At 30.3% G+C, this 24,416-nt stretch overlaps 1 protein-coding gene across 1 annotated transcript; it reads left to right on the plus strand.

The window, feature by feature from the left end:
* The first annotated feature begins 19,115 nt into the window (after window positions 1-19,115).
* LOC120071631 (serine--glyoxylate aminotransferase-like) lies at window positions 19,116-24,188 on the plus strand. The gene is made up of 6 exons (XM_039023990.2): window positions 19,116-19,365; window positions 21,217-21,457; window positions 21,545-21,829; window positions 22,786-23,152; window positions 23,247-23,457; window positions 23,923-24,188. The coding sequence occupies exons 2-6, from the start codon at window positions 21,253-21,255 to the stop codon at window positions 24,058-24,060; spliced, it is 1,206 nt and encodes a 401-aa protein (XP_038879918.1). The 5' UTR covers window positions 19,116-19,365; window positions 21,217-21,252; the 3' UTR covers window positions 24,061-24,188.
* The last annotated feature ends 228 nt before the right edge of the window (window positions 24,189-24,416 follow it).

The raw sequence follows: 24,416 nt of genomic DNA on the forward strand, positions 1-24,416 counted from the left end.
AAAATGCAACATCTTGCCTTGTCTTATTGGCAAGATAGATAAGTGCACCAATTGCACTAAGATATGGTATTTGAGGACCAAAAACTTTTTCATTATCATCACGAAGATGAAATATATTTTTCTTTACATCTAGTTAACGAATTTCCATTGGAACATTCAATAGATGTGCTTTGTCCATATAAAACTTTAAAAAAAAAAATTATATAAGTTGACTAATGAACAAATAGTCTATCTACTAAATGCTCAATTTCCAAGCAAAACCAAAATTTTGTCTTTCCAAGATCATAAGATATTTTATTGTCTTTAAAAGCTCTTCAAAAGTTCCAATTATATTTAAGTTATTAACATATATTGTTATAATAGTAAATCTTGACTATGATTTATTCATAAAAACACATGAACATATTGGATTGTTTTGACATCCTTATTTTAACAAATATCCACTTAGGCAATCGTACCACACTCCTCTTAATTGTTTCGATCTATATAATGATCTTTGTAACTTTATCGGATACAATTTCCAAGAACTTGATTTATGTTATCTTAAATTCATCTAGGATTCTCATTTAAATGTCATTATCAAGATATCCATATAAATATGTTTTGAATACATCCTTAAGATGTATGTCTAGACTTTCATACTTGCATCTACCACCGGAGAATATGTCTCCTTATAATCTATACTAGATTTTTGTGAAAAACCTTTTGCAACTAGTCTTGCTTTATATCTTGTGACCTTATTATATTCCTTTGTTTTTCTTACAAATATCCATTTGTATCCCATAGGCTTGATATCTCCTTATGTTTGAACTATGGTAAAAAAAACTGACGTTTTCATAATGAGTTTAATTCTGCATCAATTGCTACTTTCTTCTGAAGCCAACTTTTCTATGTCGACATTATTCAATACATTTTAGTTTAGAATCCTCATTTTCAGATATAACATCAAAAGCAATATTATATGCAAAAATGTTGTCAAGAACTACATTAGTTCGATTCCATCTTTTTCTTCTCATGACATGGTTTATTGAAATTTCATTATTATCTTTAGATATTTCACTTTTTTCATTAGTCATTTCTAAGGTTTCTTCATGGGTGTTTCCATCCTCAACCAAGTTCTTTTGACTATTGACTATTTTTTCGAAGATTTTTATGTTAGGAACACATTGGTCTATCACACTTCTGACATGTCCCAAACTCATTAGTGACAACTTGCTGCATTAGGATATTAATTTGTTATGGAGCATTTGCAACTGGTATATATATCTTAGTTATTTTTTTAACATCTATAAATGTGTCTGATAATTGATTTGCTATATTTTACAAATGAATAGTTTTCTAAACTTCAAGTTCACATTGATCTGTATAAATATCTAAATGAGACAATAATGATGCAATCCATGTAATTTATTTTCCCAACTTCTTAATTCTTCCCCCTAATGTTGGAAAATTTGTCTCATTAAAATGACAATCAGCAAATCACGCAGTAAGTACATCACCTGTTAGGGGTTCAAAATATTTAATAATGAATGGGGAATCAAATCCAACATATATTCATAACCTTCTTGAAGGGAAACTCAACATGAGGAGTTCCTTGAGTGAAAGCGGATCGTCCAAATCCCATTGTGATTGAATGCATACATTTACAGTCATACAGAATAGATTATGCATCAGAAACTAAATTACAACATACTTCTGAAACAAAAAAAAGGTTAAGAGATTATACCTTTGAAGAACCGTTCTTCAAGTAATCCCTTGATCCAACTTGTTCACGAACGATTCGAACAAGCAACAAACAACAACTCGATCCTCAAACCAATAGGGACACTACCACTTGGATTCCTTAGTATACTCAGGGTGAGAACCCAAGAGTGGTGGGCTCTGACTATTTTGGTTAAGAGAATATTTCTGAGTTTGAAGGAGGAAGTCGATCGAAGAAGCACTATCGCATAGGAACTTCTCGGTCGTTTAGGCTATCACATAGCAAAAACTTGCAGTCGTGTAGACTATCACATAGACAAAGAGAGCCTATCGTATATGCTCTGTGTTTGTCGTGTAGACTATCGTATAGTCTCTCTTTGCGTTCTTGTTGTAATTTGTTTTCTTGAAAATCTTAGTTGAAGAAAAGAAAAAACAAATTTTCCTTTTATTCCAATTGCCATAAATTTTCCATAACCGCCCACTAAGGTAGTTTTTGAGAAAAATGATTATTATTCAAAATAATAAATATTATAAACAAATATAATAACCAACTTATCATATTACATTTATAACCTATTGTTTTAATATTGCATCACATACAATATAAACTATAGTTCTTTTTCTCTATTTTACGGCATATTTATATTAAATTAACAACTATTTGAATCTCATTCAAATATTTATTTCTCTAATTAATGTATCAAATACATTATATCAATTATATCATATATAATTTAATTAATTTAATTATATCATATATTATTAAATTAACTATTATTAATTTGAACAATTCAAATTAACCCAAAAACTGATTCTCAACATAATTCTTTTGAGCTACCAAGGGGGCCTTATTGACCTGTAGCTTGAAGCTCCAACGGTATGTGAATAATTAATTAAACTCTTCAATTACATTATCCACCATCCGTTAACTGCCAGGTACTCCACTAAACACCGATAGTTACACTCTTCGCACTACAAATATATTTACGTGTCCATTGGATATAACCAATCAATAGTGCGATGACCCTTCATAAATTGCTTGTAAGTACAGCTAGAAATTACCATTTTGTCCATGTAGCTACATCTAACTTTTTAAGCATCACTGATTCCACTAATGAACAATAAGTCAAAGTCCCACTATGACTGAGTCTTGTCTGGTCTAGAGAGGGTGTGACCATTACGTTCAAGACCCAAAATCAATCCTTAAGGGAGAAATTTATCTACTTGCCCTTGCATCAGGGAATGAGTGAATTCCGTCTTGTAGCTAAGTTTCCAGCTCCCCAATCAGACAAATCCCGAAAATGGTAGGCTTGTTGAGTTGGAAATCTGGCCACTCTCGCCCATACAAATCAAAGGACCGCCTTCATGAGCAGGAGTTCACAACTCACTCAGGATTCAGGTCATATCACCTATAGTCATCCTAGTGAAATGTAAGTCTCTATTATCAACAGTGTTATATAAAGAGACTAATCATTTTGTGGTCCGGTCTTATGAAAAATCTTTGAAAACTCATTTTGTGGCTCACATGTCTCCACATGAATAATCAGGATCAGATCATTTGTAGCACTTTATAACATTTGTAACAACTACAAAGTGGGTCGTATCCATAGTGTCACCAAGATAAGGTACCCATTTAGGTTATCATTTAAACAAGAACCACCTATATGTCTCTAAATACTTGTTTAAATTTACATAAAATAACCTTGAATCTTAGTTTATTGGATTGAGTATATGCTTATAAAATGACACTTATTTTATTAATAACATTATATTTATACAGAGTTTACAAACTACGAGATTACATGGAGATTTAGGACACCAATTCCAACAATCTCCCACTTATCCTAAAGCCTAGGGAGACTAATGTACAATATAAATAAAGTACAAAATACAATAAACTAGGGCATACACTATACTCTAGTAACATCTCCCACTTGCCCTAGACAATGTGTCGCATATCCCGTAGATCCGGACTTTCTAGATGACCCTCGAACACTTTAGTCGTGAAAGTCTTTGTAAACGGATTAGCAACGTTATGCTCCGATGTGATCTTCGTGACAATCACATCACCGCGATGCACAATCTCCCAGATCAAATGATATTTCCGTCAAATGTGCTTGCCTCTTCGGTGACTTCTAGATTCCTTAGAATTTTCCACAACACCATTATTATCACAATAAAATGTGATGGGCAAAAAAATATTTGGATTAATTTTCAAATCAATAAGGAACTTCTTAAGCCAAACAGCCTCTTTAGCAGCTTCATAAGCGGCTATGTATTCGGCTTCCATAATGGAGTCCGCGATGCATCATTGCTTAATGCTTCGCCATACTATAGCTTCTTCATTCAGAGTGAACACTGACCCTGATATGGATTTCCAAGAATCCCTATAATCTGAAAGTCAGAATATGTGTATCTTATAAGGATCAAATCTTTATCTCTATGCACGAGCATATAGTCCCTTGTTCTCTGAAGATACTTGAGGATCGTTTTGACTGCCATCCAGTGATCTAATCCTGGATTAGATTGATATCGACTAACAATCCCTACTGCATAGCAAATGTCAGGTCTAGTACATAACAGTGCATACATAAGGCTACCGATAGCCGATGCATAAGGAATCTGTCTCATTTTCTCAACCTCTTCAAAAGTCTTAGGACACTGTTCCTTAGGCAAAACAATTCCATACCAGAAAGGTAATAAACCCTTCTTGGAATTGTGCATCGAATTTATGATAAACATATTGTCAATATACGATGCCTAAGACAAGGCCAACCTTTTGTTCTTATGATCCTTTATGATCTGGATCCCTAGAACATATTACGTCTCTCCTAAATATTTTATTTGAAATTGGGCAGCTAGCCATTTCTTAACGTCAGTCAGAGAACCTACATCATTCCCAATGAGTAGGATATCATCCACATACAGCACGAGGAAAGTTACTGAGCTATTGATGATTTTCTTGTAAACATAAGACTCATCAAAATTATGATCAAAGCCATAAATCTGATCGCAGTATCAAATCTTATATTCCAAGATCTAGATCTTGTTTCAGTCCATAAATGGACCGATTAAGCATACGAACCTTTTGCTCTTAATCTTGATCAATGAATCCTTCTGGTTGAACCATGTAGATGGTCTCCTCAAGATTACCATTCAAAAAGGCAGTCTTTACGTCCATTTGTCATATCTCATAGTCATAATATATGGCTATGGACAGGAGAATACTGATAGACTTTAACATGACAACAGATGCGAAAGTTTCTTTATGGTCCACTCCCTCAACTTGGGTATAACCCTTTCCCACAAGTCTAGCCTTAAAGGTCTGTACCTTTCCATCTACAACTATTTTCCTCTTGTACATCCATTTACAATCTATAGGTTTTACCCCATCAGATTGATTTACAAGCTCTCAGACAGAATTGAAGTACATAGACTCCATTTCTAGATTCATGGCCTTAATCCATTCATCTTTATCAACATCTTCCATTACTTGCTTATAAGACAGCGGATCTTGAACACCATCATCAGATATGATGTTTTGGGCTTCTATTAAACCCATGTAGCGTACAGGTGGGTTCACAACCCTCCCACTACGTCGAGGCAATCTCAACTCTTGAGATGGTTGACTAGATGAATTAACATCAACAACTCTTGTTGATCTATCAGCCCGTTCAACAACTCTTGTTGAAGTCTCAACAGTCTCATTAGAAATCTCATTTAAAACAAGTTTACTTCGTGGATTATGATCATTTATGTGGTATTCTTCCAAGAAGGTAGCGTTTGTCAACACAAACGCTTTATTCTCACTTGGATCATAGAAGTATCCATTCTCGTTTTTTTGGGATAACCTACAAATAGGCACACTTTTGAACGAGGTTCCAAATTTTTTGGGTTTGCTATAAGCACGTATGCTGGACATCCCCAAATCTTAAAGTGACGTAAACTACCTTTACGACCTCTCCATATCTCAAAAGGTGTTTCAGATGCACCCTTTGAGGGAAAATTGTTCAAATATATACCACAGTCTCTACTACATATCCCTAAAACGAGTCTGGAAGATGACCATAACTCATCATAGACCAAACCATGTCCAACAGGGTTTTGTTTCTCCTTTCTGATACATCATTCTGTTGAGGTGTACCTGGGGCTGAGAGTTGAGACGTGATTCCATGTTCTATCATATAGTTTTGGAATTCCAAGTTCATATACTCTCCACTATGTTCAGATCGTATTGTTTTTATTTTTTTACCTAACAAGTTTTCAACTTCAGTCTTGTACTCCTTGAACTTTTCAAGAGCTTCAGACTTATGTTGCATTAAGTATAGATACCCAAATCTAGAATAATCATCTATGAAATAGATGAAATATTCATACCCACCTCGTGCTCTTACATTCATCGGATCACAAAGGTTTGAATGTATAAGCTCTAAAGTTTCCTTGGCTCTATAACCTTTTCTAGTAAAAGGTCGTTTGGTCATTTTTCCTTCAAGGCACGATTCACATACAAGTAAAGAGTTTTCTTCTAAACCATTTAGAAGTCCACTTTTCACCAATTTCTCAATCCTATTGAGATTGATGTGATCTAACCTTAAATGCCAAAGATGGAAATTTTCTTTAGGAGAAACTCTTGGTATTTTTAAAGTTGTTGATATTTTGAACATTTCAGTATTGAGCACGACTTTTATGACTAACGGCCTTAGTACATACAAGTTACTTTCCGTTGAACCAAAACATATCTCCATTCTATTCTTAAAAATAAACACCTTATTCTCAGAGAAGGAAATAGAATAATTTTGTTCAATCAGACAAGAAACTGAAATTAAGTTCCTCTTGATATGAGGAACTACATAAACGTTATCTAATAACAGATATCGTTTCTTGTCCAAAAATAACTTAAGCTTGCCTACAGCAACAGCTGAAACGGCCTCACCAGTACCGACTCTAAGAGTCAACTCTCCAGCTTCCAACTATTTCCAGGAACTAAATCCTTGATGGGAAGAACACACGTGGTTAGTAGCCCCTGAATCAACTATCCAGGCAGAATCATCATTCTCTACTAAGTACGTCTCCAAGACAAATAAATTACATTTATCGTCTTTGGAATTCTTCCTTTTTTGGAGAGTAGTGGGAATAGTATTAGAACCCATATTATAAACTCCAAGTTTCATTTTGAAGGACGAACCTCGTTGATAAACTTCATCAGAGTTTGCAACAATTGCTTTCTCAGTTAGTCCATTGACATTCAATGTAGACTGGAGATTATTTTGGGAACTAACACTACTGGTTTCATTGTCATCAATCCCATTTTGTTTAAAAAGTGAGAACTTACGTTCAAACAATTCGTGCAATGATTCCATGATCTCATGTGCAATGACTATGTTCTCAAACCTTTTGGCCAATGCATCAGGTATGCTTTCCAAAATGTGAAGTTGGGCCTTCGAATTAGCCTTCATCCACACCTTATATGCATTACGAACATTTTGTGGTGCATTAGGGGTTAGGACTTGAGGACAATCCTCAAACATGACAATTTCGAGGTCGTTTACCACGAAAAATATTTTAATAGATTCTTTCCACGTCATATAGTTAAAACCGGTCAAAGTAGAATAGGCAATTAACAACAAATCAATCATTGACATTTTGCTAAAAAAACAAACATATTGATCTACATTAGATTTTAGCATAACTCTTTAAAACAAATCCAATCAGGTTTAGCAAAATCTAAATGAACCCTATATAACATCTAGTTTTGCAATGACGCTTCAGTGATTTAGGACAAAAGCCACTGAAGGGTAGTCAAATTCTCTCTTCACTGAATTGAGACACTCTCAACTAATCATTACACTAGAATAACTCTTATTCCTATAATGATCAATCCTCATTGATTGGTAAAAAAATCATTAACTTGCTTAACAATTTCCCATAAATGTGACCCTTCATTTTAGATCCTAGAGTTCCACCCCAATTAGACAACCAAAGGAAAAAACCGATTAGGAAAAATACTAAAACGGCCCCATCCATTTCTGGAGTTCGGCTTGATATTGACCAACTGCAAAAACCATCCAAAGGGGGACACTCCCAGGAGCCTCAAGGTCATGCAAGAAGGTCTCACGGTGAAAACCAATGTAAGAGACTGTAGGACATATTGACACACATCTTTCTCCTACTTACTATAAATACTCTCTCCATTCACCTTGATATTGACCCATGCAAACACCATTCGAAGGGGGACGCTCCTAAGGAGCCATGAAGCCAAGCATGAATCTCACGATATGAATATTAAGGGAGAAACGTGAGTGAAAAAATGACATATCATATATATCTTTTCCTCCCACTGAGTATTTTAACAACCTAGGGTTTAGTTTACTTAGGAAAAATACAGCTAATTATTTTTACTAAGTGATTGTTTAAGTTTGCTCAAAAGTAATATTTACTTTAGAAAGTTAAACAATTTTGATTAACATTCATTAAACACTTTAACAAACATTAATCAACAATTGCAAGCTTGTAGCAAATCTATCTAATTCACCTTTCTAGATAGGGGTGTTCCGTTTCCGTCAACTTAAATACCCCAGTCTAGCCAAAACCCGCCTTAGACAAAAGGTCTCTTATAGATAGATATGTTACAAATTTAATCTTTTATTGAAATCAGTTTAATCCTATTAAACTGATTTAAAAAATTAATCTAAATTTCTAATCTCATTTGTGAGCTTAGGTTATTGATTTTAAAAACTATTTTAAAAAATGATTTTAACTAAGTTTGCATGCAACTCTTGGTTATTGATTTTAATTTCTAATTTCATTTATTTATAATTCTTATAAAGTAAATGAAACAAATTAAAATCTACATTGCAAACAAGACATACATGAGTTATTTATAACAATTATAAATTAACCTAAGGTAGTGTCATGCTTCATGTAATGTTCATTCATTAATAATATATAACTCTTATATAACTAAGTAATGAATTATGCTATAGCATACACACCATACATCCATTCAACCTTATATTATAACACTTATAATATAAATGATGCATGGATATGCTATAATGCATTATATTATATGATGCATGAGCATGCTTCATGTAATTTAAATCATGCATACTAATATATTATAACACTTATAATATAAAATGATGCATGAAAATAAATGCATAACCTATGGTGGGTTTTAAAAACTACATGACATACATTATGACATATAATATAAGCATACATCACATGCACATTTAATAAAAGTTGATGGATCGGGATAATTTGTCTCAAAACCGGAAAAAATTCCTAAACTATTACAAATGTTGGAGTCAACCGGTTCGAATATGTAAACCGGGTCTTGAATCGCTTTCCCTAAAGCCTCATCACTTGATTTTGTAGAAAATCCTCTGATCGTCGAGTAACGCACGTCAAGTATAAACAAACGTGTAGCAAGGATCGCATGGCTTTGGACTATGCGATGAGCATGAAAGTCCATGCGATCGTGCAATGCGATTCAAATAACGCATGCCATGCAATTGTGTAGCTAATGACATGCGATGAGCAAGATAGTCTACGCGATCAAGTAGCAAACGCCGAGTATCGTATAGCATGTGATCGTGTAGCTAATGACTATGCGATGAGCATGATAACCTACACGATCATTTAACGCTTATGCCTTGCGTCAAGTAACAAAATACTGTGTGATCATTTACCTCTCGAGCGCCTACATGATCATATAGCCAATGGAACACGATCGAGTAAACTCTTTACACGATTGTGTAGCATTAGCTATGTGATCATTTAGCAAATACTACGCAATCAAGTAGAACAATTCATTTTGAAAATGTTGATAGTTGGTGATGGTCTAATTATTAATTTGTCTTGAGAGCAAGCATCACATGATAATTTATTAGACTGAAAAATCTTTTGGCTCATCAATGGATTTTTATGTGATAATTCTTCTCATCATTGTAGATCCTGTATGACTTAATCGGTCATGCCAAATTGTGAATATATCTTCATTCGTAAACTTTAGGCTCATTGTTGGATATGTTTCAATTACTCATGTATGAGTATAACATAATCCAGAAGATAACGCATGCAATTTTTCTAGTAACGTTTTTCATGTGAGACAGTAGATATAATATAAAGATACTCTATATTATTTTTACTATATTAGTCTCAATATGATAATATTGCAATGTATATCTTTAAAAGTTAGTAGGTTTCTCTGTGATTGACTAGAGAACAACACATTGTCAATTGTACATTTTGTTCCTCTAGGCAATAATATTTGCTTTTCCAAAACCTTCAATTAGGTGTACAGAGCTTGATATTGTATTGACTTCTGCTTCCAGCAATTGTCAGTTTGGAAAAATACTTTTTACTTGTAAGTATTGTGTGTAGTTACATAGCCTCTCAGACATAGATCTTCATTGTTCTTTTTTTGTCACTCACTATATGAAAATTATCCATCCTTCTTCATTAAACAAACTAATTACAAAATTAAAAATATAAAAGTTTAACCTTAGCTAAAAAATATGAAAGATTAATTTGAAAAAAAACAAACAACATTAATTCTAAATATTCTCAAAATCAAAAGAAACATTTGTTATTCCATCAATTGTGTCAATTTTCTCTTTATTAGATTTAAAGAAGTCTGTCACATTCAAATTTTTCATATTGGATGGATCAAATATATCATTATCCTAATAGTGAAAATTAGCCTCCACATTTTTTTTTCTTTTTCCTCCAGAAAAGCTTGATAGAGATCATCAACTAAGTATTTTGACATAATGGCTACATGCCCAATGCCCAGTCATTCTGTATTAGAAGCATTTTTGTTCAACACTTTTTGAACTCTTATCTTATGGAGCTTTTCCTTTATAATCACCATTGAATGTGGTTCTTTTGAAAGTTGGATGATTATAACAACCACCACGAAAATAATAACTATTTCTTCCTCTACCACGATCACAACCTCCACCATGACCATGACTTCGACCACAATTATTAAAATTCATAGCATTCACTTCGGGGAATGATGTTGCTCTAGTTACCTGAGATTCATGATTTTTCATTAATAACTCGCTATTTTGTTCAGCCATGAGAAGATATGAAATGGGTGCACACTACTACAAATTTGGTATTTCTTGGCATGCATGATTTTTGTTTTCTTGATGGTCATGACAAAAGACCATCAAGAAAAATATATTTCTTGATACAATTAATTTTTATATTTAACTTGATGTGCATGTATATCAACAAAATATCTTTCTTAACACACAAATTCGTAAGTCTAGTCAAAATGGTGAATTCTTGGCTTTTAGATTCGTTGATGGTCAAAAGCCATCAAGAAAATTTCTTTCTTGATGGGCAATGACCATCAAGAAACCTACCTATGTTGATGGTCAATGTCCATTAAGAAACCTATGTTGACGGCCACAAAACCCATCAAGAAGAACCAAGACAATGGGAAAAAGTCAAATTTGTGCATCAGATTGATACCTATTTTGACGGTCAACAACTGTCAAGGTTAACTGTATCATTGACAGTTGAAGCCCATCAAGAAAACAACCAAAATGATGTCATTTTGGCCATAGTAAGATGACAACATTTTGCATTCAAATCAAAACCGATTTATTTTGTTTTAAAAATCAAAACAATATCGTTTTGATAAAGCCAAAACGATGTCGTTTTGAATTAAACCAAAACGGCATCGTTTTGGCTTTATCAAAACGATATCATTTTGGTTAAATTCAAAATGACTTCGTTTTGGCCTTTAAAGAAAAATGACGTCGTTTTACATTTCCCAAGCCGCCAGCCGTCGTCGGAACTTAATTTCCATCCCAGGTCGTCGATCTTCTTGTGCAAGCCATCGTCCGTCTTCAAGTCGTTGTCCATCTACTAGTTGCCGTCGCCAACCGCCGTTGATTAATCATCTTCTAGCCACAACCCTAAATTGCTAGCCGCCAACCCGATTTTCAACTTCTAGCCATAAACCTAAATCGCTAACCGCCAACCCGATTTCAACTCCTTTGGCCCTAAGTGAGTATTAAATATGTTGATAGACATCTCGTAATACGATTTTTTGTGATCAATCTTTTATTAAGGTCAAGTATTTTTTTATTTTCAAGTTTGAATGATTATGTTTTTGGGAATTCGACCAAATTTCGATTTCAAATTTGATTTTGTTTCTTTTTATTTTTTTTTAATTGGATGAATTTGGAGACAACTAAAACAAAAATTATATTGGGAAACCCATGAAAAAGGTGGCACTATGAAGAAGTATAATATAACTGTATAAAATAGGAATTCGTGTTGATAGCATGTTATAAAATTGTGGAGTAAAATGTGGCACCATGAAGAAATATAATATAACTATATAAAATATATAAACAAATAAAATAACAAAACAAAACAACCAGAATTAAAATTAAATAAGAATTTCTCTCTAATTCTCACCTATGTATGTCTCTCCAATTCTCCAAAATCCCTGACGTTGATGCAAGTAAAAGATCAAAACTTTTGCTCTCGCTCTCACTTCTCGCTTCTAACCCAAAGTTTTAAAATCCAAATTTTCTAATTTTTAAATTTTGGGCTAATTTTCATTTGGGCTCCTTTGTAAAAAGATCTTTTGATTCTCATTGTTGATGGGATAATTTTCTATTTCAGTTAGTTTGTTTGATTTTCTAAAAAAGAAAATAAAATAACAGAAAAAGTGGGAATAAATTCATCGAGTTTTTTAAAAAAATATTAATTTTATAAGCATTGAAGTCAAAATTTTCCATTGTGTAAATTCATTTTAATTTTTAAAATTTCATATTGAAAAAAGAAAGTTTAAATGTTAAAATAATATTTTATCGTACTTTAAGTGGGAATAAAATCATCGAGTTTTTTAAAAAAATATTAATTTTATAAGCATCGAAGTCAAAATTTTCCATTGTGTAAATTCATTTTAATTTTTAAAAATTCATATTGAAAAAAAGAAAGTTTAAATGTTAAAATAATATTTTATCGTACTTTAAAACTTATTATTTTAGTTGTTATATTTTTTAATGTCCAAATATAACTTTTGGATAAATCTTAAAATTCTACGACTAAATGTAATTTTAAATAATAATAATAATAATTTTTATGCATATACAACATAAATGAAATTGTAAACTTTAGAAGGGGAAATTCAAATCTCTCTAACATTTTAATCAAGAATATAATATCTTATAACCATCTTTGGTTTTTACTTTATGTCGAGTTGGAAAATCGATCTTCTGACATCAAAATCGATCATACAAATTTATACCAATTGAGTTATGCTCATTTTGACAATATTATAGATAAAAGTTACAACAATAATATCATATATCGAATAATTAATTGAGACATTATTGAAGTGCAAGAATATATAAATTATTTGAAGTGGTTGCTTGTCAAAATAATCAAAGAATACAATGCAGATAAACAAGCCATATCATGCATGGGCTTTATAATTATCTTGTAGTGTTTTGTCTTATTAAACAACATTAGAAAAATAATATGTGGAGATAGGCCCTCACATTTGTTTGCTCATTGCCCAAAATTTTCTCAACCTTAAAAAATAATTATTTAAGGATAAGAGGAAAAAAATCAAATGAAAAATAATGTTGAAAATTAAATATGCATTAAAAAAAAATTGATGTGTGGCCTAAATTTTAAACAGAAGAATGTGGTTGACACTCAAATGAAACATTATCACATTATCTTTCTCATTGTTGCCTCAACCTCAAGCTTTTCTTTCTTTTTATGGAATAATTAAAGGGAAAAAATATAGTAATTTTTAAGTTGGAAATTTGAGAATCTCTGACTCTTAATCGAAAATATATATCTTATACCAATTAAATTAGTTCATATTGGCATATTAAAGTAATTATATTTTTTTAATTTTTCTCAAATTTGAAAAAATAATAGTAAAAAAACAGATTTTTAATTCTCTCTTTAATTTCTCCCAGCCAAAGTTTTTTTTTTAAAAAAAAAATTATTCAAAAGAAATAAGATTTTTAATTGTCTCTTTAATTTAGTCTCTCAATTTCTTAAACCAAAAGATTTATATATAGAGTTTTTTTTTTTAAAAAAAAAGTTATATATAAATTTAAAATTTGTCATTTTTATATAAAAATTTATGGTTCCTTCTTTGCTAGTGAATAATAAATTGCGTCTTTTAATTCTCCATTTGAACTCCGTTGATTTTTTTTATTTACGAATTAAGTTGTTTACTCATTAATTCTTTCCTTTCGATACAGAAAATGTTTTGAAATTTCAGGCCAATTTTAAAAGGGTTGTTTTTTAATATAGAAAAATAAATTAAAATATTTATAAAATATGGTAAAATTGGCCTCGATAGTTAGTGATATTGATAGATACGGATAGAAGTCTATCGGTGTCTATCAACGTCTATCATTGATAATTCGAAAAATTTGTTATATCTTATAAATATTTTTAACAGTTTTACCATTTGAAATAATTTCTCATTTTAAAACGGTAAAGATAAGTATTTCAAGTGTAGTTTTTTTTTTATTCACTTTTTAATTGAGCTATTTCAACTATTTTAGAAAGTAGATATACAAATAAAATTTAATTTTTGACCTTAAACTTCATCAATTTCATCAAATTGATAAGTGATTAAGGCTGTGTTTGGCATTGTCTTGGTGCCTCAAAGAGCCCTTTGAAGAAAATCTTTTTGTGTAGTAATTTAGATGTTTTAAAAAATTATAGAAAATCACCTTTTAAATCTTAGTTTTCACAATATGTTAATACTAGCTTCCACTTTTAGATTGTCTAATTTACCATAACTTTTCTTTAATCATTTCATTCACTTTTTTTATCAATCTCTTCTTTTTTTTTTTATTGACTCACTTCTACATCACCATTAGAACATCACAATTACGAGAGGAAACAAATTCAAATCAACCATAATTAATTCAAGGTTTTTTTTGTTCAGTTGTTCTTTTTTTTTCTCAATTGTTATTTTCTTTTTCTTTCTCCTATTTGTCATCGAAATATTTGTTGAATGATTTATCTTCTGATATAATTTTAAAATTTTTATGTTAAGTATAGTTGTATATTTTTCAGCATTATCTAAAATTGGATGAATTAGAATAATAATGTTGTTTTAAACTGTGTTTAACGAAAATGAAAAATCCATAAATAAAAAGTGAACGGATAGTTGTAGTACTTTTTTAATTATCTCAAATGTGTTCTCCCATTTGCCATCTAAATGCTTCTTGGTGTACTTTATTTGCATGTATTTATTAACTAATATATTTTATTCTGATTTTCTTAATGATATCAAGGTTTTTCCCCAAATCAATGGAAACAAAAAAATCTTCAACTGCATAATCTCATTTGACTAACCAATCTTTCTTTCCATTTTATTTATTTATCATTTGATTGTGTATATCTAATTTCTTTCAACTCTTACTTGTAACGTTCATCATTAATTGGTCATTTAATCCAATTTCTCTAGCTAAACTGTCCATGTTGTTATTTCATTAACCCATAATTTTAATTTTGATTTCACTAATTCCAGATGGGTTAAAAAAAACTAATGATGATTGGTATTACCTGCATTCTTGCTTTTTTATATCTTACCTCTTATTCTTTTCTTGATTTGAAAATTAATAAATCTACCGTATTTGTTGATTATTTTAATATTAAAAATCAGCTAATAATCATAGGTGAGCCATCTTATATCTTCTACTATTATTTTACGTATCTAGAATTCTGCAACATCTTTTATGAACTATAAAATATTGTAATTGTGCCCATAAAGTTTCTGTGTTAGCACAGAATGCGTGGATGGTTTTTTTCAAAAAGATTAGATTTAGTTTTTTTATTAATTATTTATGTTTTTTACAAATATAAATTATTGAATCTTTTAAAAAAAAAACAAAAATAAAGCAAAGGTAAAAGGAAAAAAAAAAAAAACTACTTTCAAATACTAAAACCTATAAAGCACATATACTTCATGTGAGACAAAAAATCAGTATTAGATATGTATCAGATATCAATACTTTCATATACTTCCCATATACATATCTGACACACAATTTGACGTATTAGTTCTATGCATACCTTTTTTAGAGAAAAAAGACAAACAACTTGTCTAATTTTTCCCAATCTAAAACTAGATAACCTATTTAAAAAGTTCAAAGCTAAAAAGAAAAAAATAAATAAAAGACCAAACCCTAGAATCATCTAATCTTTATCTTCACATTTGAGTCCCACAAAGTCTACCAAAATATATACCATTTGGATATCTTTGACAATTCAATGAAGAAGTTCTTTGTTTATCTTCATATTTCTCCCTCTAATCTTCTTCTTCTTTGTAATATGAGCCACTTTTCTATTACATTTTATTAACTATCGTACTTCAACATCTTAGATGTTGCTTTTTTTTTTATTGTATTTCAGTGTATTGTATTATATTTTGTGCTATTGTTATTAACTTATATGCTAAATTTATTTACATCCTAGATTTTTTTTAAAAAAAAAGAAAATGTATCTTCAACGTATCAGTATCCTCGTTTTTTAGAAATATATAAATTAAAAATATATATAAAAAATGACGTATCCGTATCTTAGTTTTTTAGAAATTGACGAATTACCATATCCAGTAACCGTATCTATATCTGTGCTTCATAAACTAAAATAATTCTGAAAAATTTTGTTTTCCCTTTGATTTGCATAATTAGTATTGAGAGAGAGAGAAATTTATCTTTATAATCTTTGTATCCTTTCTTTGCTTTGATTAAATTGTACATAAATCTTGATATTTTATAAATATATTTAAATTTTCATAATTAATTGTTAGATCTTTTAGAAATTATTTATGCTATTGATTCGCTCTAGGATATCTTTGTACCTATGTAATGATAAATAATTTTGAAAGATTATGTTTATGATTAACATTTTATAATATAATTTAAGGAAATAACAAGATATAGTTACTTTTTGGGGGTAAAATATTGTTTGTAATTTAAATTAAATTCTAAATAAATAACTCATAACAATTTAATATACTAAAAAAATAATAATTAAATAATTAAATAATGTCTAATTCGAACATTAACACTAAATTATAGCAAATCTGATTTGAACTTATCAAATACGGTTACCTACTGTTTTATGTTTAAAATTGAAACTCACCAAATGTCAATTAATTTCTTGTAACTTTGATTTTTTTAAAAATACAACTACCGCAATCGTTTTAAAAGTTATAATAATTTTAAACTGAGGTCAACAATAGTCTTAAGTATTTAATTTTTCTAAAGAAAATACTAATTGTGACTTGGGATGAGAATCATTTGCTCATATGATGGGGTTCTACAAAAATAAATAAATAAATAAATAAATTTATTTATTTATTTATTAGTTTCATAAACTCTCATTAACGCATTACACATATATCTATCCATAAATTTTACTTCTTACCTCATATGCTAACTTTTACAAATTATTGTTAACACAATCTGTACTATTTCTTGAGATCGAAGATGCAAATCTCATATAATCCAAAATTATTGTATTAAAAGTAGAAAATTTGTACAAATTATGACGTTACACAAACTAAAGTTTTTATAACTTATTTCTTCTAACAACCAAAACATAGATATAAGACAAACTTAAATTTCCTAACCCTAGACTTTTCAAGTTCGGGTTTTTTCCCCTTTTTCTGATAGAACGAATAATGTAGAGTAAAATGATCTTACCTCCTCCTGCAACAAAACATTATCATCTTGACAAACTCTAAAATTCAATTTTAACTATAATTGTTATCTTTTTATCAATTTCAAAGCTCAAAATAAAAATAATGGGGACCATGTGGAGTATGAGATTTTGAACCTCCAATCTCAATAGAAGAACTCCATGTCAATTAAAGTTAAATTATGCTTATTAGCCTTTAAGATTAATTACATAAAAAAAGTAAAATATTCTTGAATAATTCAAAAGGCAAAAGTATGCTTAAAACTTAATATAAAGCCATGTTTTCCTAAAACATATGTATGTATGCATGTATGTGAAGATTCCACTTTTTACATATTGTTTGACTTGAGATTTTTTAGATGACCGAAAATAAATGATGTTTGAGAATAGAATACTTGAAAATAAAATTTTTAAGAATCAAAGATGTATTTAGTTGTGCATTGAAAATGTTATAAGAATTTTATTAAAAAAATTATGCTTGATTTAATATGTGAAATTAAGTATGACAATCATATATAATTGTAATAAATAAATTAATTAAAGAATAAATATCATTCAATATATTGCTAAAGTTAATTAATTAAGAATAAATAATAATTTTAATTATAATTATTTAAAAATTGAGTAATTTATAAATAAAATTAACCAATTAATATATTAAATGAATGTCATATTGATTATAACTTAAAACTAATCATTTTTATAATTAATTAAATCAACCTTACTAACTTTAATTTTAAATAAATAATACAAGAAAATATAACTTAATAAAAAAACATATTAGATAAAAAGTGAAAATGAGATAAAAATATGATATGTTAATAAAGAATACTAGAAAAGACTTATATTTTTATAATAAAAGATCAAGTTAAAATTAATCTCAATAAATAATTGTTTGATTATATATAAAAAAAATCTATTATTATCATTGTAAAATTTGTACTAACTAAATTTAACTAATACTACTTTACTAAGTACATATATTTAAGATATTGTTAACTAATTATTTAATTGTTTATGTAAAAAAGTAATTTTATTTTAATAAATTTTTATTGTAAAAGTAAGTTAAGTAAATATTTAAATAGATTATTATTGATTTGTTAAAATAAATATTTATATTAATTTTGTTAAATTAATATTAAATAATTAAGTAATTAACTATATTTCAAAAGAAAAATTATTTTAAATAACAAACTGCTGAAAATATTTATAAATAATAGCAAAATATCACAATCTATCTACGATAGATTAGGATAGACTGCGATAGATTGTGATATTTTGTTGTAAATATTTTAGTTCTTTTTCCCATATTTAAAAACAACTCTATTCAAAATGGAATTATATATAAATTGAAAAAGAGATGGAGAAGGAAAAAGAAAAAACTCATAGTTTTAGAAGGAATTCATAGGCAAAGTGATGAAAACTATGAAACGAACATGAGTTTCGTATGTCAATCTCAATTCATGTATAGAAAATCCTTCACCTATACGACTCCTTGACCTTTAAAGATGATTACTTTTTTTAGTTCTCCAAACATAATCGTGGAATCGAATCATCAACTATTCATCTTATCTTATTTATTAAAGTTGACTTAGATTGAGAAAAAAAAAAGATTAATAATATCATAGCAATTGAAAAATTGGATGTTGGGTCTAGAAATAAAGGTTAGAAGAATAGGATAAGAGATAATTGAAGTGAAAAATAAAGAAATAAAGGAAATAAGGAGAAGCAAAGGCAGCCATGCAAAAAATGAAAGGAACCAATTTGATGTGGGTCTTATCTGCCACATGGCGTCACCTGATTGGATGAAATCTCCTCTCGAATGTCTTATAAAAAGGAATTCCCAATTCTCTGCTCTGCTCTGCTTTGTCATTTCTCAGTTTCTCTGCCCCCAACTTCCCTGGAAATCATTTCCACCACACCATCCATTTCTCTCTCAAGGTGCCTCTCTCTCTCTCTCTCTCTCTCTCTATTCTTTTTTTCTTTTAAACTTCTGGTTGCTTCTCTTTGTTCTTCTTCATCTCCATTTTCCTCTCTCTTGTCTATGATTTCGTGGTTTTCTGGGGTTTCTACTTCGGTTTCTTTGTTGATTTCTGTTCTCATTCTTCATTTTCGGGTTTTGGGGTTTTGGGTATTTTTTTTAATCTTCTTAAAGAATCCATATAATCAAATTTACTGTAACTGACCGATTTCTTTTCAGTCATTTGGTGATTTAACATGGTCTTGTGTTAGAACAGTAGAATGTTTTTTCCTTTTAGTTAATACTGATTTCTACTTGTCGGATCTTTTAAGAATTTTTAAGCAACCAATAAGGAAGGGTGATAGAGTGTTGAAGTCTTTATGTAATTCAGTTTAGGTTAAAGTATAAAAGTCACCCTTGAAATTTACTATTTGTTTCAATAATACGCTTATACTTTTGAAAATTACAATACTACTGTTGAACTTATATCAACGTTTCAAAACTATAAGAGTAGTTTTGCAATAGAGGTAATATTTTAACTATTAAAAGTACAAAGGTAGTTTGAAACGTTTATGAAAATATAGAGGTAATATTGCTACGGTTGAAACTATAGAGACAATTTTAAAACGAATATGAAAATTTAATGGTAATATTGAAACTATTGAAATTACGATGGATTTTTTAATCAGGCTTTGATGCCTCTTGGGATCTTAAGACCACAACTTAATGTTTATAAAGTATGAGGGGCAAAACTAAGGAGAGGTGAGAGATTAGTTGAGTAAAAATAACAATCATGCTAACTTAAAGAATATGTAACAAGACAACACTAACTTTTAAGAATATGTACAAAAAAAATCTTAGGTTAACTTACAAATTTAATGATTGAGTTTTGAGGTTGTGTTTTAGACCTTGAACTTTTAATTTTCAAATTTCTTTCTAAATTTTGAATTTTGAGTGTAATAAATTAAAAAGAAAAAAAAAAAACTGGAATTGGAACTTTGGAACTTCTTGACTAGTTAGGTTTAAAATCAAAAGTTTGGAATGTAACTAAAACATTTTAATGTTCCAAGACTAAATGAACAAAAGCAATAAAATTTGGAGATGAAATTTGTAATTGAACCAAAGATTAAATATCTAAGAATTAAGAAGTATGGGTATAAAAACGAGACATGGATATGACGTAATACAAATATAGTGGCACCTCATTTTTAGAAAATCTGGGACATGAACACGGCAAGGATGTATTTATTAAAATATACACCTTTTAAAATATATATAATTTTTATAAAAGATATTTAAAGTCAAGAAGTTTATATATACATATGCTTGAAAAAATGAGTTTGTTGTATTTTGATCTCTAAATTTTTTTTGTCCTATATTATTATGTGTCTATTTTGTATACTTAACAAGTGTTCGATATGTATCTAACAAATATTAGACCTATATTGACTTTGTACAACTAGTGTCTAATCCATATTTGTTGTGCCAACAAGTGTTCGATATGTGCCCAACAAGTGTCTGTCGCACACGAGTACACTAACCAAACTAAAGTGTTCGTACTTTGTAGTTAAATATCCTATTTCAGATATGGCAATAATTTAAAATGGTATTATACGATATCTCTAGTTTAAACCTTTCCTATGACATTTCCTTCTCACATTGGACTATATATACAAAAGATTCAATATACTCTGACCTATTAGTTAAACTTTTGATTGTAATAGTAATTTCTTGCAAAGCCCCTTTTCTTTCCTTGTGTGGTTGCTTTGTATTTGGAAATACTAATCCATTTGCTTTGTATCAAAAGAGTAACTTTCTCTATCATTCTGTAGGTGAAAACTGACAGAGAATTTTGAGAATTAGGAAAAATGGATTACGTATATGCACCTGGAAAGAACCATCTTTTCGTTCCGGGGCCGGTCAACATACCCGAACCGGTTCTGAGGGCAATGAACCGAAACAATGAGGATTATCGTTCTCCTGCCGTTCCTGCATTGACAAAAACTCTTCTTGAAGATGTGAAAAAGATTTTCAAATCTACTACTGGAACCACATTCCTGATTCCCACAACAGGTAACTTTCTTTCCCTTTGAAAGCACCCAATCACTTAAGTTGATTCTGTACATATTATATGTTAATTTTCATGTTTATGGCTCTCAGGTACTGGTGCTTGGGAAAGTGCTCTTACAAACACTCTGTCTCCTGGAGATAGGATTGTGTCCTTTCTGATTGGCCAGTTCAGCCTGCTCTGGATTGATCAGCAGCAACGCCTTAACTTCAACGTCGATGTCGTTGAGAGCGAATGGGGCCAGGGTGCTAATCTTGATGTCCTGGAATCAAAGCTTGCAGTCGATGCCGGCCACACCATCAAGGCAATTTGCATTGTCCACAATGAGACGGCCACTGGTGTCACCAATGACTTGTCTAAAGTCCGGTTTCTACTTGGTAAGAAACGATTGGTTCTGTTTGATAACCGTTAGGTTTTTTAAAGTTGTGCTTGTTCTTTCTTTCATTTATTTACAATGCTTTTTATCTTTCTCAAGGAAATATTGTGCATTCTTAATCAAATTTTAGAAATAAAAATAAGTGTATAAAACTACTTTTAATTTTCAAAATTTGGCTTGAATTTTAAAAATATATTTGTAAAAACTAGATAACAAAATAAATAAACTCGTAGGTAAAAGTAGTATTTATAATCATTTGATTTTTGAAAAATAAGCTTATAAACACTACTTTTTAAAATGGGAGGGTTCCGTATATGAAAGATTATGATACCCTTTGAAAACCATTTTATTTTTTTTTGTTTTTGAGTTTTGAAAATGGTTTGTTTTCTTACCATTTTTTTACAATGGGATTCAATTTTCTTTAAGGTAACATTTTTTTAGAACATTTTTAAGGTGACAATTGAATTCATATAGTCAAATTTTAAAAACAAAAACAAATTAAAAACTCCTTTTTTTTAGTTTTATAGCATAGCTTGAATTTTAGAACGTCCATATGAAGTGGAGAATAAATCAAAGAAGTTCATTGATGAAAGTAACTGTAATAAGCTTAATTTTCAAAAACCAAAAACCAAGACATCATTTTGATAACAATTTTGTATTTGGTTTTCAATTTTTGAAATTTATGTCGATAGTTTTCACATTTCAGAAACAAGAATACGTTAGGTTACTTTTTTTTATTTCAAAACGTGAAACATTAGTAGAATGTTGATAAAAAAATAACCAGTAAAGGTGGAAGTAGTGTTTATAAGTTATATTTCAAAAACCCGGGCCAAAATTATAAAACTTTACTCCTCTTTAAGAAAATTTCTAACTTACCCCTGTTGGTAAGAACTATCATTTCCCCTGTCTTCAGTCTCTTCTCAATGTTGATTTGAAATCTTCTGCTGAAAAACACAGATAAGTACAAGCATCCTGCTCTTTTGCTGGTCGATGGAGTGTCTTCGATATGTGCACTCGATTTTCGAATGGATGAATGGGGAGTCGATGTTGCTTTAACCGGTTCCCAAAAGGCTCTTTCTCTCCCTACAGGACTTGGAATTATTTGTGCCAGCCCCAAAGCACTAGAGGCATCCAAAACTTCAACATCAGTTAAAGTGTTCTTTGATTGGAAAGACTATCTCAAGTTTTACAACCTAGGAACATACTGGCCATACACCCCTTCCATTCAGCTCTTGTATGGACTACGAGCAGCTCTGGATCTTCTGTTCGAGGAAGGTCTCGACAATGTGATCGCCCGACACAGTCGTCTTGGCAAAGCGACAAGGTAGCACATCAAAGATACCAAAAATGAATTATTAGAAACTTCATTGCTGTTATTTGTGGTCTGAATTCTTTTCTTTTTTCATGGTGAAATTTAGGCTTGCTGTGGAGGCTTGGGGATTGAAGAATTGTACACAAAAAGAGGAATGGTTTAGTGACACTGTGACTGCTGTGCTTGTTCCTTCTTACATTGACAGTTCAGAGATTGTGAAAAGGGCATGGAAGAGATACAATTTGAGCTTGGGACTTGGCCTCAACAAAGTTGCTGGGAAAGTCTTTAGAATTGGTCACCTTGGAAACCTTAATGAGGTAAATTATTATCGCTCTCTTACAAATATTGATGTGTCTTAAACACTCATTACTAACTGTTGGGGACAATGGATCTCCAAATATCTCTACAATAGTATGATATTATCCACTTTGGACATAAGCCCTCGTGATTTCACCAGAAAGGTCTCATACCATAGGAGATAGTTGTCCTCCTTTATAAACCCATGATCATCTCTTTATCTACCTAACGTAGAACTTTGATTGTATTTCCAACACTAACCGTGCCATATGCATCACTAATATGTTTTTTTACCAATCTCGCTTGCATCGAACTCCTATTTGACGTTTTTAGAGAAGTTCTGACTTTCTCAAAATGTACAAATATGTCGTCTCTTCGCCATTGAACTGCAAACACATGTCATACTTCTAATTTTTGGTAAAAAAAATTGTTTTGAGCTCAAAGGAGGTTTAACCAATTTCCATTGGTTTCTTTCTATTTGTCAGTTGCAATTGTTGGGATGTCTTGCTGGTGTGGAAATGATACTGAAGGATGTAGGGTACCCTGTTAAACTAGGTAGTGGAGTTGCTGCAGCAAGTGCATACTTGCAAAATAGCATTCCTCTCATTCCTTCAAGGATTTAATTATATTCATCTGTCATGCCCATGTAATTATTTTCTATTTTCTTCATCTCCAATACTCTGTAAAAAAAAAAAAAAAAAAAACATTTCTCAATACTCTACTTCTGTTATATATTTTGATATTTTTTTTACTTTGGTATTTTTTTTGGTGTCCTTTGGGGGGAAAAGAATCTTTGTTTGATCAACCTTGCAAACTTACTCGATCCATTGTTCATAACGAAAATTTTGAAGAAAAAAAATAATCAAATGTTCTATAGTTTTTACGGTAAACGACTCGTTTGGATCTTTGAGTTTTGTTACATGGATGTGGATATTTAATTAGTTATACTTGGATGTGTAGAATAATTAGTATTGAGAAC

This window comes from Benincasa hispida, chromosome 2, assembly GCF_027475165.1.
Source record: "Benincasa hispida cultivar pf3 chromosome 2, pf3_genome.v1.1, whole genome shotgun sequence".
Lineage (NCBI taxonomy): Eukaryota > Viridiplantae > Streptophyta > Magnoliopsida > Cucurbitales > Cucurbitaceae > Benincasa > Benincasa hispida.

What these genes read in the sequence shown, in the direction of transcription:
- LOC120071631 (XM_039023990.2), top strand. Translation starts at nt 21,253, where the DNA reads ATGGATTACGTATATGCACCTGGAAAGAACCATCTTTTCGTTCCGGGG. An exon ending in ATTCCTGATTCCCACAACAG is followed by an intron (nt 21,458 to 21,544) that starts GTAACTTTCTTT and finishes TATGGCTCTCAG; the next exon opens with GTACTGGTGCTTGGGAAAGT. An exon ending in ACCTTGGAAACCTTAATGAG is followed by an intron (nt 23,458 to 23,922) that starts GTAAATTATTAT and finishes TCTATTTGTCAG; the next exon opens with TTGCAATTGTTGGGATGTCT.